We start from the raw sequence: 17,568 nt of genomic DNA, 5'->3' as shown, positions 1-17,568 counted from the left end.
TCTGGCGCCTCAGCCTATTCGCCAGCTTCTTGTTCGAATATTCCCATTCCACCTTAAATGGTGCAGCGCTTACATTCTGGCGCCTCAGCCTATTCGCCAGCTTCTTGTTCGAATATTCCCATTCCACCTTAAATGCTGCAGCGCTTACATTCTGGCGCCTCAGCCTATTCGCCAGCTTCTTGTTCGAATATTCCCATTCCACCTTAAATGGTGCAGCGCTTACATTCTGGCACCTCAGCCTATTCGTCAGCTCCTTGTTCGAATGATCCTGTTCCACCTTAAATGATGCAGCACTTACATTATGGTGCAGTAGTTAGCTCTAAGCTAAGCATCTTTCAAATGCATCGCCAACATTTACTCATGTTTTACTACATCTCTGGTCATGGAGCTTTTCAGAAGGATGCAGAGGCTTTTTAGGTTGGGTTCGTTTGCTTGCATTTCATGGCTGCAGCACACTGTGTTTGCCTGCCAGTGTGTTTCATATCTGGCAACCCGGAGTGTCGAAACAGTACTGGGAAATGGGCAGTGGACGGGATCACAGGCCAAAACACAAACAGACTTTCCGCTCCAGAACAGAAATTTCAAAGGAGAACATACTGGCTGTAGCACTGTCGTCAGAAAAGCAAGAATTTCAAGATAGCAAGTTTCCATAATCTCTGACAACATATCATGGTCATTTTATGATTTACTACAGTTAATATATTACATATTGCTCATTAAGGGGGTGCAGTTAGAGGAAAACTTACATTTTATGATGTGCATTTTTTTCGTGCAAGACATTTTGACACAAATAAGTCTGCAAGTCAGACAGAGGACAAGGCCCTTCCTTCAGACACCTTCACTCTCTACGAATCAACAGACACACACTCATGCAGAGAATCCTTGAGGGAGTTGTGACTCACACATTTTTAATGAGGAGAGAAAAAACGAAAAAAAAAAAGAGAAAAGGAGAGAAAGACGGAGGGAGAGCTTGGTCGGTGAGAATAGTGATAAGGAAAGTGGGAGGAAAACAGTAGCAGCGGGAAGAAACAGAAAGAAAAAGAAAGAGACGAGAGGGCAGACTTATGAAACAGGAGCCAGATTGAGGACTTGTGTGTATATGTATGCGTGGATAGAGCAAGAATGAGCGTAGGAGACAGGGAAAGTGAGAAAAAGAGAGAATGTGGGTGAGAGAGAAAGAGAAGAATAGAGAAAGGGAACATGTTAATGGAGGGGAATTATGCCACATCAAACCACCCAAGAGCATCTGTGACTCATCACATCATTAGAAGGCTGGACAGAGGCCCACCAGCGGGTTCATGCAGTACAGTTCCACAGGCCAGCAACAGTTCCAATGGTGCTTTTGTAATAGGATTCTGGAGATTCTAGTCTGGGCATGTATTTCTAGAAATCTAAGCGTAGGAGTCTATGGGGTTAGGGCATGGGGTTCTAGAACAGTCTGCATAGGCATAGATTTCTAGAAATCTAGGCATGGGTTTTTAGGTTCTACACATTTGAGTATGGGGTTATAGAAGACTCATAATGGGGTCCTAGAATTCTGGGTAAAGGTTCAAGACATCTGAGTAAAGGGTTCAAGACATCTGGACATGGAGTTCTAGAAATCTGGTCATAAGGTTCAACAAATTTGAGTATGGGGTTATAGAACACGTGTCATGGGGTTCTAGAATTATGATTAAAGGGTACAAGACGTTTGGGTAAGGGGCTCAAGAAATCTGGCCATGGAGTTCTAGAAAGGCAGGCATGTGTTTCAAGAAATCTAGTCACTGAGTATGGACATGGATCTAAAAATCTAAGCATATGCTTCTACATATCTGGACATGAAGATCCAGAGCTTTTGACATGGGGTTCTAGAAATCTAGCTATCTGGACCTGTAGTTCTAGAAATATGGGCATGGGGTCCTGTATGTCTAAAATTTGTGTTCCAAAATGATTTGCATGGGGTACCGGAACTCTTACTTACAGGAACTCTTAGGTTCATGTTCTTGAACCATTCAGCTGGAGCTCCAGTTTTGGACTCCTACATAACCATAGATAATATACTGCAATGACATCCTCAAAGCTATCAGTAAAATATGCAGAATTATTGCCCCAGACTACACAGCAAGCCCAGTACTGCATTGAAATCCACCATGTGAATCAGAGGTTGCTGAAATTTGAACAAATCTTCAAAGTGAATTTGTTTTGGAAACTCGTTTTTCATTAGGCGTTGACCAGAGCATCGAAACATGAACTAACAGACCCCTTTTTGGTATTTTGGACAAACTATACACTATAAACTTGACTCAATAGAAATTAAATCAACAAATCCAGGGCTTGGTGCATACATATTCAGAACTGAACAAATCTCTGGAAAAGTCTAGCCCATAATCATGGCACAGCTGAAGAGGCCTAAAGTGTAGATTACAAGAGGGCCAAACACCTTAAACTGCTAACTCAAAGATCTTAGGCCGAATCCCATTTCACCCCTCACACCTACCACTTAGCCCTACCCCTCCACTTTGCACGTTCACATCTAGGGGTAGGGCATCCTGATTTTTGTTGAGATAGAGGGGTAGCTTGTTCAGAGGCACACTCCAAACAGAGTGTTATGAGAAAAAAAGAAAAAACGGCAAGATGGCTTCGTAAGCGACCAAGGAAACCCACAAATGATTTTCTCTGTTAAAAAATTACGATAACCATATATTATGGTCTTTTACTTTATAAAAAGCATAAAAAAATCACTAGTAGTATGCTGATGTCTTGGTAGCTAGTTAGCTAAATGTCCCAGTTCACCTTAAATGGAGCAGCAGTTCTGACGCCTGAGGAGCCAGAATATAACTGCTGCTCCATTTAAGGTGGAACGGGGAAATTCAAACAAGAAGCTGGCGAATAGCTGACTTCAGCTTCATATCTCTGAAGAATTAGGGGTGGGTGATTATAAATAATTGTCTTATACCCCCTCTTTGAAGGCATATGATGCCCTAAATGTAACTAAAGCCCAGCAGTGAGGTTGCTGAACTTTACCCTCCTCTGCGGTCACTGCAGACTTGCAGGGTCGTCTACAGAGCAGCGGTAGTAGCCCGCTAATGAAGTAAAGTTCTTTTTATTTGAGGGTCCCATTTCATAGAGGAAGATTTCAACCACTACCCCTTGTAACTCAGTTCCAAGGGGCAAAATGACACTCGAAAACAAGGAGTAGGGGTAAAAATAAGAAATAGGATTGAGCCTTAGAATCAGGTGAGAAAAATATCCCAGCCTGCAAACTCCAATACAAATATGCTAAGAAAAGAATCTCTCTCTTACTGTCTGAAGGTCTAGAATCATCCATCTGTGAAAGTTCCAGATGTTTCCTAGACGGAGCTTCTTTGGATGTCTGGATCACAATTTTACTCCCCTGATGGCCAAAGTTCCTCCTCTGCACACTAATGAGGACTTCATCACAGCCAGAACAAATCTGGCATCAAACACCAAAACAATGAGCTTAATGGACTTAGCCACGCTGCTAACGCTACGCCAGCTCGAGGTTAAGGCATGCTGCCTGTTCTGGGGTTTTGCGGTAGCACAGGCTACATTTTGATAGCTAATTAAGTTACGCTACAAGATTGAAGCTGATAAAGTGATTACAACGGGCACTGTGGGGCATACATTACACACACACACACACATGTACATCGCTAATCTCTACTGATTATTAATATATTTACTCAGTAATTTATCAGTGGTAAAATGGTGGAAAAGCAGTTCTGAGTCAGTGACTTTCAAACAAATGGAGAAGCCATTTACTACAGCATGTCTGCCAAAGTTTGGAGGGCATGTGTAATTGGTCACATTAACTATTTTAAAGGTTACTGAGATACTGTGATATTTTGCAGCACAGCACAACGATAACAGAAGAATTTTCAACCCTGAGCTGCTTAGTCCATAATATTATTATTTAAACTATTATCATATTTCAGTTCAGATTATCATTCCCAGACAGTGCAGTGCTTATACAGTCTGTGTGCCAGGCTGTTTACAGTAAAGTCTCTTTCCACTTGTCTGTTTAGGTTATATCCAGGGTACAAGCACGTTTGCAGTAAAGTCACTTATCTGAACTTGCTGAACTTCAACTCTACAGATTTCTGATGGGGAGAGGACTCATTTATGCTCTTTCTGGTTTGCGTAGGTGGCACAAACATGGCTACTGGTGGTACAGATACTGTAGGATATATGACCTCAACTGATTCTTCTTCTGTGCCAAGATTTTGACTTCTGGTGACCATGTGGATAGTGTTTCTCTACAATATCCTGTCTTCTATTTGTGTCTTTAGGCTTCTGCATGGCCAGATTATAATTCTGATTACATCCATCCATCTTGTAGCTGGCCATCCCCTTTCTCTTTTACCTTCAACTGTTCCAAGCATTATAAACCTGACATGTAATTAAACCACTATACCTAGTGATCAAGTAAGGTCTATTTTTGTTACTAAAACAGCAATATATTTAGACAGTCAGGGTCTTTACTTTCTTGTTACACAGGGGGTAAAATAATATATTTTATGAAGAATATAAAGGAGGGATGGATCTGAATTTTATTTTGTGATAGTTAAAATAGAAGACAGGTTGTTTATTGGAGGCAAATATGAAAGTAACAGAGCGCTTGTGTTCCAGTGAAATCAATCAAAGACACAAAGAACAACTACATGTGTAAGTTGGCGCACTTCAATCATTGAGTGAAACCAGCCGAGTCAAATAAAAAGATACAATGTTGAAAAAAACAAATGTTGGAGCGGACTTTAGCAAACAAATTAGAGTTACATGCACTCAGTAATCCAGTCATAATCGGATTATCTGATTATTCAAATGGTCATGTAAACAGCATACTCAGATTTCTTAGATCGGAGCAACGTCTAGAAATCTGATTAAGAAATCAGATAAAGAGAGCTGGATTTTAGCTCAATAATCAGATTTCTCAGTGCATGTAAACTCTTGCTCTGATTTCTTTCAGTTTTCTGAGTCTGCGCGAAAACAGCCAGCAGTACTGGAAATAAGCAAGCAGCGTTGCCACGAGAAGCAGCAAAACACTTTCGGAGCGACGCTGAAACCAACTACATGCTTGACGAAATGAAGGATTTAAATAGTCTTTATTTTCTAAACGATGTATGTTCATATGTTCATCTAAAGCGGTGCAATGTTTAAAAAAAAAGTCACGACATGAGTTTTACGTTACGTTTACGTCACGTCTTCTTCTGTGAGTTTATTGGCTGGTTGCAAAGCAGAAATCCGATTACTGCCTGACTGATGTAGACCCAGAATTTCCCATTATCTGATTACCCAAGTTCATGCATGCATTGATCATATTACTGACTAAATTTTCTGCAGTTATCTGATTATTAAGTTAATGCACTCATTGAAAGTCTGAAATGATATGTAGAGTGAGGGCCTGCAATGACTATTCCACAGCGCCCGTGTTCATGGTTCCGAAATGTGTATGTTTCTTATTGTTTTAAGAATGAGGCCTCATTCACAAGACATTTTGGTATCCGTTGAGAAAATGCACTGAAGCGTGTTCCCGGTTTGTTGTGGGTGGAGATCGATGTGAGTGGGGAAACTCATTCAAACATGAAAACTGCTGACGGTTGCTGTTCTTTCTCAAGAAATGAACCAAAAAAACAACATATGCGAGTATGTGAGCTTTATCCAAACCACTCACTGTCTGCTGTTTCTTCAGAGAGGGACTGTATAGCTGTGGATGTAGCTTCTGCTCATCAACGTGACTGACTGAAGCCCCACCCCTCACCGTCTCCTACTGGCTGATGCCTAGGCACACTCTGTCAAACTCCTTTCAACAGACAGCAGACTGAAATCTTCACGCACTGTCATGCGTTGGTGTTTTTATTGAAATCAATGGGAAGAGATGCATTTTAGAGATAACAAAACGTCTTTGTGAACACAGCCTGAGGAAGAAACTGAATAAATTAGAGCGACTAGACTCCACTTTCATAGTAATGATGGTAATCATGACTTACAGTAGCTCTGCTCTTTCTCTGGAAGCTTATGACTCTAGTTCTCTCTCTCTCTCGCTCTCCCTCCTTCATTCCTCCCTTTCTTGTTAACGCTCTATTCATACCGCTGTCCCTAAATGCCGTCTCCGGTGAGAGATGTGTTGCCAGCTCTGAGGAGACGTGTTTTAAAAGGCATTCTCTTTAGTAATTAGAGAGAAATGTGAGCGATCTCCTCCCTCTCGGTGAGGGCAAAAATGCACTGCCTGGCCCACTTACAAGGACAGGAGGAATCCACTGTCCTTAATAAGAATGAAAAAAGCTAAAAGAGGACCAGCTGTGCTCCGTGTCTCGTTTTACTCCTCCCTTTCATCTCCTCTGTCTCTCGAAAACTTTCTTCTCATGTCATTGTTCCTTTTTTCACAACTCCAATTAAGAATTGTCAAATTCAATCTCTTGTTTGTCTTTCGTTCTCTGCTTGACAGACACTCTGTGTCATTGCACCCGTACCTGGGAAGTGAGAGAGTGCAAGGCGCACAAGTAATGAGCACGATGAACAGGTTCAGGTTGCTTTTAATGAAAAAGTCATCCAGCAAATTACTGCACTGAGACTGGCACCAAATCCGAGACAGCGAGGGAGAGAGAGGGAGAGAGAGACAGAGAGAGAGGGAGAGAGAGACAGAGAGAGCGAGAGAGAGCGAGAGAGAGCGAGAGAGCAAAATATGTATCAATTGTCATTCCTTTAGAGAAAAGAATGAAACAGTATCCTAAGCCAATTCTACCTAAATATCTTTGTAAGGCCGTGTGTGTGTGTGTGTTTGAGAGGGAGAGAGAGAGAGAGAGAGAGAGAGAGAGAGAGAGAGAGAGAGAGAGAGAGAGAGAGAGAGAGAGAGCGAGAGAGAATCTAGACCTTCAGTTCGATCTATAAATATCAACAGTTAAAAAAGAATAAAAAAAACACCCCACAATAATGCTCATTTTTGCTAGTCCCATCTATGGGATTCCCAATACTATGTTAGTTACTAAGCTAATGCTGGTACACATGACTATTTTCTGGCCTTTCTGAATTAAACACAAACATTTGAAGCATGCTAATGACATTCCATCGTTCCATATATTTCATCTGAAGCACACAGCAGACAATACATTTTATCTTGTATGCAGCAGTTTTACAGTGTCTCTTTCAGTAAAGAGCTTCCGTCGCACAGCTACAATTCGCATTCACAGTCAGTGACGTATCTAGGACTGCCAGAAGGCCTAGTGTGAATTCAGTCAACAGTTGTTAATGCCTCATAATAATCTATTATTCATTTAATATAATTTATCAAGTTGTTATAAATTACACTAGTTCTCTCTAGTTCTCCATCAGTTCTCTTTCCCAGACTTTGTCAGCTCATGCCTGGTTTTGTCCTATTGTTTTGTCTTATTGGAAGGAGAATTTATCAATAAACAATAATGTTTTTGTGTTTCGTGTATTTATTCGTAAGCATAAACAGCAAAAAAATTGGTTTAGATTTTCGGCCAGGTGTGTCTTTATTTTCAGTTTTGGTTTCAACCAGGAATTTTCATTTTGGTGCTGCAGTGAACTAAACTGTTCTGACATGCTGACCATGGGGTTCATTTCATGTTTGTTTCAAATTGGTGGCTTGACCACGAAAGAGCATTACTTTTAAGAGCTTCAACACTGGAAGTGTGTGGCAGAACAAAAAGAGAAAGCAAAAGTAAAGATCACCCCCCCCCACACACACACACACACACACACTTCTGTTCATGCACACACACACACACACACACACTTCTATACATTCACACACAAACACACACAAAAAAACACAAACATGCATGCACACACATACACACACATATACAATCCCTCCCAACACACTCTCACACACTTTCTTAGTGTGACTGTGTATGTGTGTGTTTTTTATCTTTGACAGTCTTCATCTCCTTCTCCTTCATTTCTTGTCATCTGACACATTTTGCCTGTGACCTATTTTTGTCTTTATTTGCTTGTTTCACAAATGCACTCACACACACACACTTGCCCTTTTCAGAAGGCAATGCTACCAGCTTCTCTGTACGAGGCTTGCCTTGACTTTTAGTGTGGGTCACATTTAAAGTCACTACTCTTTCATCACTTTCTCTTCTTTTTTTCCCTTCATATCACACTATAACTGATTTCATTATTTCTAATTGTTTATTTATTGCATGCCTTGCACCAGGCTTGTGCACAGATAGACCCCAAATGCGGCCTGAGCCTCTGGCCTTTTGGCCTCAGACTGTACAAGTGCCCGCCTCCTTTCACTATTTTTCCCCTAATTTTCTCCCCAATTTAGTCGTATCCAATTTCTCCCGCTAGTTAGGACTCCCCCAATCACACAATACCACCAGCGCTAGGAGGGCGAAGCCTAGCACAGGCTTCCTCCGAGACCTGTGAAGCGCCACCACATCTTTTCAAACTGCCGCTCATGCAACATCATTGGACAGCCAAACGCGTTTGGAGGTAAGCGCCAACCGCCAGTTCGCTGAGGTATGGGGCAAGAAGGGGGGCCATCTTATCCACCCAGACAGCGAGACCAATTGTGCTCTCTTGGACTCCCGGCTGGATGGCTGTAGCATCACCAGGGATCGAACCACTGTATTATGATTAAGACACAAATTTAAAGCATTGGTTTGTCATCTGAAGCAGATCATGTATGAAGCAGATGTATTTCTGCTCATTAGCGTTATTCAGTTAATAAAGTAAACATATCGCCTTTTTCGGAATGACTGAGCTGCTAAAAACCTGTCAGATGTTTGCAAATATTCCCACAGTATGTAAAACCCCACATATTTCTAATTAAAGCTTACTAATTTTTTATGGTCAGCAATGCCACGTTCTTCCTCTGTTTAGTAGTTGCTGTTGGTGATACTGTTAATAGCTAATTAGTCTGAAACATATGAGCCACAGCAGAAGTAGTTTTATCATTCGAATGGACATTTTGTGCATTCAAACATGCATTTTTTTTGATTCAACGAACATTTAAATGTCATATTTTATTTCGACAGCCCTACTTGTACCTCATTTGACTTGGTAATCAGTGAACTACTCTAGTGTGGAACACAGTGTGGTACCACAGTGTGAAAAATACATCAGTGTTCAGATTTATCACTTGCTGCTGATTCTTTTTGCTGATATAAAGAAATCTGTCTGAGGATCTTGAGTTAACATGTCAGAATCTTCATCCTTCTCAGTGGTTTGCGAGCGCATATGTATGAGTATACGTGTATGGCCTATTCTTTGACCTCGCTCAGTAAGCAGGCCGAGGCTCAGTGACATTTAGACGTTTAGCGAAAGCATCAGTAGTTCTTCCCACATTCTCGCCTTTGTCATCAGAATCTGATGAACAAATCACTCAAATGCCCTTGAAGCAGCCACAAAACACTGTTCACTCAGCGAGAAGGAAGGCACAGAGGTAAGACAGAAGATAAGACTGCAAAGAAACACATTGACATAACCGGCTTAACGGCAGCCATCACCATCTTATCAACACATACGCATTTCCTTAGTGCCGAGACAGTCAAATCGGATTTCACATATCTGATTTTACCTTCAACGCCAATCAGAAGAAATTCACTCTTATTTTTTCAACAAGTGAAAATCCATTATCTTGTTAAAAGATTAGTAAAGGTTTGTTTTGACGCTCATACGTGAGTATCTTGTGCAGTGATTTGGCTGGTCGGCCTTCAACCAGAGCAGCGCAGCTAGGGCAGCTATAAATGCATTAGCCCTTCCAGCAGTTTCAAACACAAGTCAGTAATTTTAACAAATCAAACCACACAGACGTGATGAGGTGAGTTTTTTTTCCCATCTTCCTTTCATGCGCACTCCACTCAGTTCCTCAGGGAAATTAAACTGGATGAATCAAGACATTACTTTGGAGCTTATGATGGCAGGGATTGCCAGGACTAGCCACAGACATTTGTTAATACAGATACTGCCAGTACATACTGTACTCGTGGTATTTTTTGGAGATGAAGGCTTGGTTTGGTCTCTTTTTAATGACTCCAAAAGGAATAGATTAACCAAAATGGTATCAAAGCTAGGAAGAAAGCAATCAGGGACTAGAAAACATAAGGTTATTTGCTGTATTTCAAGTTAGCTCTGTGAATATGCTACAATCTAGACAAAGCCAGTTTATTAGCCATGCTAACTTATGAATTTATAGGTATTTTTGAGACACGGTGCTTTAAAAAACTATAGTAATTAGACATATGGGATAGCTAGCCTTGAATATGTACCAAAATGCTACCACAGCTAGTAAGAGGTGCAAAGAATTAGCTTCGCTGTCCAGTTAGCTGTGTTGATGCCGTAGTCTAGACAAAGCTAATTCGTATTAGCAGTTTCAGCTTACAAAGTTAGTTTTCTTTGAAATATTGGTCTCAAAATAGATGTTTGGTCTGACATTTCCGAAGAATACTTTTTAAAGTACTGCAGCTAATATGGGTTCTTAGCAAGTACGCTAAGACTATAATTATTTAGAAAGTCTACACAAAACTGAGAGAGAATGTGCAAATATTTTAAATCGCCATTCATTTTGTCAAACTGAACTTAGCTACTACAATTTAATACCAGAATTTTCCGTGAGAAGTGTAACTGTGAAGATTAAAATATAAATTAAGTGTGTTACTGTATCAGCACCTAGCAAACTGGCCCAATGTTACTCAATGAAGTGCTCCCAGAGAATCTGTAGTAAGAAGAACTGCCACTTGGTAGTCTACAGAGTCCAAAATGAATGGGTTCCTCTGAAGCTTTTGTGTCAAACTGTATTATATACAATCATGATGCTAGCTTTACTTAGCTAATGAGCTGATCAACTTGTCAACCAACAAGAAATCTTTAGCAATAATTTTAGCTACTTGACAAAACCTGTTTGCTGTAGAAAAATGGAAAGACACTGGTAAGTTTTCATTTATTTTTTAATTGTTATGCATTTGCTTACTTTTAAAATTGAAAGGGAATTAAATCCTCAAAGGCTAGAAAAACATTTATTTATCATTTTTAGCCTTTTAACTCCATTCATTCATTGGGCACTCGCTAGTGGGGACCCTGCAGGGTTTTGTCGTCATGTCTTTTTATATAAAGGGAGAAATAGGAATAGGCTAGGCTCCCCTTAAACTGGCTTTGGTGCTGACAAAAATGGATGCATGTTTTACACTTTTCCACTAAACAAAAAAAGAGAAAGTAATGAATCTCTTTGATTAGGTACATTAAAGCATCATTACATTCTAAAATAAGCAAGGGCATCACATGAGCAACAGCCAAACATGACAAAATTGTCTTGTACCAATGATGTGCTTTCTCCCACTCAGCTGTCATGCAGAGCAGTTGTATGGGTCTCATAAAAAATGGTTGCATACACATTTATATTGTTGCTGTCAAGCAAATATCTTTGTTTTTTTGCCATAATTTAAAAGGTCCAGTTCCGATTTGCATTGTGTTAAAATTTCATTCATTGTGATGAATGGTCCAACAGAAATACACCAGAATACTTAGGTGTTAATGTGTTACATTAGCGTTCATTACATGTTAAGAATGTTTTTTCCTTTTAAAGTTATAAAGTTACCATTTTGAAGATAAAAGGTTTTGTCCCAACAGCGACATCACTGCTTTTTTCATTCCAATACAAAAATCAAAGCAGTTTACAGTCCTCTACTGTCCGCATGTGCAGTTATTGTAGCTGTTGGAAAAATAGCAGATCCTGTTCTGATTTGTCCTCTATCGCCCCCTTGAGTACCGAGTGTTCGCATGTAAGAACATACAGTGAGTTTGTACTAAAGGGCCATGCATTTGCAATGTGTTAGCTGGGTGTTGTCATTTGCATTCGCACACTTGCATTGAGTACATTTCTGGCCGTACTCACTCAGCACATTGGTACGGTATCAAATATAACTGAATATATCATGTCATGGCATGTTATGTTATACAGCCTGTAATCTGCAGCATCTCCAATTCATCGTTAATCTACGTTTTGAGTGCGAACAGCAGGGGGCGATCTGACCATGTCCCTTCCCTAACAGGCCTATTATCAAACTGATCACTGTTGGCTTTGCACAGTTTCTGTCTACATATCATACACACCATATACAGTCGTTTGCAAAAGTTTGTCCGCCCCTGGTCAAATGACGTTTTGTTAATTCCCTAAGTGAAAAATAAATTAAAACATCCTCTACAGAGAACACTTTATTCCGATATGAAAGTCGAATCTGAGAATATTTGAGATGTGTACATTACTTCAACACGCCCTTATTTCAGTTATTCTAGTGCAAAAAAAAGAAGCAAGACAAGCTTTTCTCTAGACCTCCTATGGAGGTTATGCAAGAGTTCAATAGGGATGGGCTGGAATGTGTGTGTGTGGTGCGTGTGTGTGCGTGTAGGTGTTGGCGAAGATGGGCAGAGGACATCTTTCACTGTAATGCTGACATTAATTGCAGCTGCAGTGGCTGATTGCTTTGGCAAGGTGTATGTCTGTGTGTGTGTTGATTGCTTTAGCCTCAGGGTTGTTCTTGACGCTCCTACTTCCATCCGACCATATTGATCGTCAGGTTTTCTCAACACAGCCTTTAATTTACACCTACAGCTGTTTTTTGTTTGCATACAAATATATAGCTATATGCAAACAGAAATGCATGGACGGTAGCCCAGATGAAAAAAAGAGATAAAATAAAGGATGATACGTGATGACTGAGTAACTGTACAGTTCCCTGAGGCACATTACATCAAGATAAAAAGAAGATCAGAATAAGAAGAAAACATGTGCATGATCAGAGAAATAAAGGATAAAAAAGACATCAAACATCAAGTAGATGAAAAGCTGAAACCAAATAAGCAGAGACAGAAAGGCGGAAAGAAGACAGAGAGCGACAGAGAGAAAGAGAAACAAGTGCATAGACTGGAAGGCAGACACTGATATCAGCTTAGTACAGTCTGGGTGATTCCATGGTGTTTTTGTAGATAAAAACAGATAGGTTATATGTCCAAAGTCACCTCTTATAATTAGTGAATTCAGCTACTTTAAGGTGCACCCGTTGCTGACACAGGCATGCAATTGAGGAAACACAGCTAGAACAGAATGGGGCACCCTGGAGTGGCTGCACATGAGCCTAAGGGAATCATGGACGGTGCTCCATCACTCAGATTCCACAGCCCAGTGCTGGGGGAGGTTATACCTCTCTAGCTGACATATAGTGTACAGATGTGTTTATAGAGTGACATATCTAGTGACCTAAATGAGGTTGTGCTGAATCTGAGACTATATCATACCTGATATTGTCATCAAAAGCAACAACACGATCAGGCAAAAGTGGAAAGACCTTAAAGCAATTAAAAAATCTTCAACACACCCAAAATAATCAATCAGCCAAGATGTTTTGTCACAGACGCTTGCTTATTTGGAGCCATGAGGCTAATGTAGCTAACAACAAATATAGGGACTCGAGTCAGCGATTCAGACTCGAGTCGCACTCAAGTCGCATGTAGACCTGCCTCATGACTTGACTCGGACTCACTGTTAACTGACTTGAGAGACTAGAGAGTTTATGAGACATATAACTCGCAAAATTTTAGCCAGATGAAAAAAAAGCGCATACAACACGGATTGAATTAGGACCTCCGATATCAATGCAGTAAACAAATAAACAAAAAAGTTCTGTTTCCAAATTTTGCATGATTTTGTCTTTCAGCTTTACTATGGTCATGCACATATGTAGGGGATTTGAGGGCATTGAATTCTGGGTATTGTAGTGAATTTACGTTGTTACCTTGGCAACTTAAGTCACTGCCACAATACAATTTTTTTGTTTAATAAGTAAAATATCTATATAAGCCAAGTTCCAGCCCAACTTTTCATTTTGAAATTCAGGTGTGTTTAATGAGGAAGTGTGCTGAAGTCTGCAGTTTTTTGGGCTGCGAGGACTGGAGCCTGACACACACGGCCTAGAGGCAGAAATCAGGAAAGATAAACAGCGAAAAAAAAGAACAAAGTACTACAGTGTTTAAAGGACAGAGGAAAAACTAGCAATAGGTAGCTAATTCAGCTTAAGTTGCCAGCTGATCTAGACAAAGTTTTATTAAAGTACAGATCACACTCATTTACAACTTACTGAAACTTCAGCTGGATTAGCCATTACGCTAACTAGAAAACATACAAACTGCAGACTAACCGGCTATTTCAACTTGTTCTGCCTCTTTATTTTAGGCACTGTATTGACTGCATGTAGCACTTCAGTTCTGCTGTTTAGACTGAAGGTTTTTTTTTGCAATGAAAGGCTTGTTATTTAAAAAGACTCTCTACTAAAGGCTCGAGACTCGACTCAGACTCACACCTCAGAGACTCGAGACTTGGCTCAGACTCACATAAAGCTACTTGTGAATATCTCTGGCTAACATGTAATAGAAGCTAGTTCTCCAATTAGCATTGCAGAAATTGCAATACCTAAATCATCACAGAGGCCTCAAACCACATTGCGGTAAAGGGGAACACCCCCTTTAAAAAAAAAATCCTTCATAATTAAATGGTCAGATGTAAACAAAGTCATTCAGAAGGGTTTGATGTGAAATGCTCCATTTTAGAGAAACTTGCCGACTCAGAACTGTTCACAGTGGTGGTGATGGGAACCAGATGTCTGAAAAGTTTAATGCCTCTAAAGGCTCCCTCACAGAAAGTTATGACATGAAATGGTTATGGCCTGATGTCTGAGACATTTTTTATGGTTGCCTTGTGATAAAATTGTAGCCTAAGATGTATTTTAATAAATTTATCTTAATCTGTTCATGATGGGGGGATACACAAATGGTGTTCTAAGGCAAAATACTGCCTAAATTTTTTTTATTTCAGATTCAGATTTCTGACTGTTTTATCATCATGGTTCATCACCATCATCAAATGGCTATATTTGTGCTGTAGACATGGCGAGCCCTGGTTCCCATCTCCACCACTGAGTTGATAAGTTTCTCTACAATGAACCATTTCTCAGCAAACCACTCTGAATGACTCTGTTTGCATATTGAGGACTGAATTATACAGAATTCTTCAAAATTGGTGGAATTCCCCTTTAAGTAACCTCATATAGACTTGGTTATGTGGTGTCTGACATTGTACGACAAACTCTACAAAATCAGGCAAATGTCACCTAGCTTAAAACAGTACTAGCAGACACTGTGAAGCCTTCACTGTGTCCTATGTGTGACCTACAGTGTCAGAAACCACATAACCAAGCCTACTGTAACAACTCAATGCAGTCTGAGACAAATGTTTGATGATTTAGGCAGTTTGCGCAATGCTAACTGGCTAATCTGATTGGTGATCATGAGCTTCTGTTGTGTGTTAACTATGTATTAGCCTCATAACTGCAGTGCTGAACTGTACAAGTTAACTTCAGATACCAAATGTCTTGGATGACTGACTACTTTTGAGGAGAATATTGCATTAATTAGACTTTTCTCGAAACTGCTTTGTGAATGTAAGTTGGGAGGGTTAGAAAGCAAAGAAAACCCCCAAAAAGTCTCAAGCTTTCTCAGGACTGGGACTGGCAAGCATGGACACAGCAGTAAGAAGTGTATCATAGTACCTGGGACACTTTTCGGACCACCTCCCCTGCCACCACCAGCCCCTGCACGAAAGACCTGGCTGCCACGAAAGTGCGAGTGACCTTCAGCTTGAACTCCCTGGGCGTCTCCCCAAACGGCCGTAGCGTCTCTGACTGCTTGGACACGCACTCCAGGTAGTCCTCGCTGATGGTGTATCGTGTGTTGAGGAAACGCAGCAGCCTTTCCAGCAAGTGAGCCCAGAAGTCATTGAGAGACTCCTCCAGGTTGATTTTGGAGCCACGGTAATAGAGCCGCAGATCTGAATACAGATCCTGGAAAACCCGGGAGTTCTGGGAGAAGAGTGGTCCAAAACCCCTCTGGAAGGAGTCCTGGAGAGAGGCCTCAGAGCGGTTTAGCAGATCCCGGAAATAACCTGCAACACACAAATCATTTACAGTGTGAAACTGTTTGAAGACTGAGAACAGTTGATGAAATGGGGAACGATGCTTCTGCTGATTGGAATGAAAACCTGCAGCCACAGCAGCTCTTTGTTGGTATGACTGGTGACCCCTGATACAGAACCTTTACATTACTGTAGAGCATCACTGGATTTTAAAAAGGTTCTTAACACGTTCTTCAAAGAACCATACACTGAAACATTCATTAAGGAATTAAGAGAAGTTCACTTATAGCATGATTTCAAAAGACCCCTTTTCCACCTTTATTTTTAAGAAGGTTGAAATTTGAAGAGTCATATGAGACTATAAAAGGGAAGAATTCGGGCTGGAGTTCTTGGGCAGCTTTCGCCTTAAACCAGAAGATCAGACTTCTTGAAGCACTCAGAGATAAGACTGAGGAACTGGAAGGACACAGGGAGATGGCAGGGTGCAAAAACTTTGACATCGAAAACAGAAGGTAGAAATGGAAATTCAAAGGTAGTTAGGTATGATGGTCTTCACCACTGTCCAGGTATTTCTTTACATTTACACTACATGAAGGGTTTGGGAGCTACACTGACACTGAACTGAATGCTCTCCTTGTGCTTCTATGGCCCTTTAGGTCCTGAGCTCCACCTAAGCAGGGGTGAAGTCCAGTCCTGGTGCACAGTTTGATGGTTTCCCTACTCAAACACACCTACGAAACCAGGGGTCGGCAACCCAAATGTTAAGAAGAGCCATTTTGTCCTCTCAACAAAATCAAACTACAACATTTTTAGTCCATTTTATTGAAGTAACATTTTATCATCTTGGTTGAAAAGATTTTTAAAATGTCCTAATATAGACTGAAAAATATAATATAAACGAAAACGCAGACTTACTTTGCTCTGCTTTAAGCTTTGGCTCAGCTATAGCCACTTTTCTCGTATCTCTAGCAGGAAACTTTTCCTAGAATAGTAAAATAGTTTATTGTAAAATGTTTCTCAACGTTAGACTTTTTACGAGGCTGAAATCAGCTTCTCATTCTGCAGCTTCTTGTTCGAATTTACCCGTTCCACCTTAAATTGTGCCTGAGGCGCCAGAATGTAACTGCTGCACCATTTAAGGAATGGGAAAATTCAAACAAGAAGCTGACCTTCAGCTTCATGACTTTTTACTGTTTGTCAGTTTCTCATTGCAGATTAAACTTATCAGAAAACCAGCTGGAGTGATTATAAACGCAAAACTCAGCTCATCTCCAAATTATCGATGTTCGTCTTAAATCTTTCTCTTTGTCTTATCGTTAGCTACTAGCTGGGGAGATTGTTATCTGCGTCGCTATAGTGACCAGCAGTCTGTGCGCCAACTTTCAGTGTTAAAGGGTGAATTAACAGTTCTACATTAACTTCAGACAATTTACTGTTAAAACTGTTAAAACGATCAGCAGAGCTTTATTTTACTGCAAAGGAGGATTATTTTATTTTTACCTAAAAATCTGATTCTGCTGTGGAGCCGCAACAGGGCTGACCCCTGTACTAAACCTACTAAACCTAATGTCTAATTAATCAGACGAGTTTAAGCAGAAAACTCCCCAAACCCTCCAGATCAGTATAGACTACAG

General features: G+C 40.5%; 1 protein-coding gene across 1 annotated transcript in view; it reads right to left on the bottom strand.

The window, feature by feature from the left end:
- The window catches only part of gpc1b (glypican 1b), a 148,779-nt gene that overhangs the window by 23,083 nt on the left and 108,128 nt on the right, over positions 1-17,568 (bottom strand). The window contains exon 3 of the mRNA XM_036555901.1: positions 15,573-15,964. Coding sequence (XP_036411794.1) covers positions 15,573-15,964 — 392 coding nt within the window. The remainder of the gene's footprint in view (positions 1-15,572; positions 15,965-17,568) is intronic.

Source organism: Colossoma macropomum, unplaced genomic scaffold (assembly GCF_904425465.1).
Source record: "Colossoma macropomum unplaced genomic scaffold, Colossoma_macropomum, whole genome shotgun sequence".
Taxonomy (NCBI): Eukaryota; Metazoa; Chordata; class Actinopteri; order Characiformes; family Serrasalmidae; genus Colossoma; species Colossoma macropomum.
This window is presented reverse-complemented; position numbering and strand designations above follow the sequence as displayed.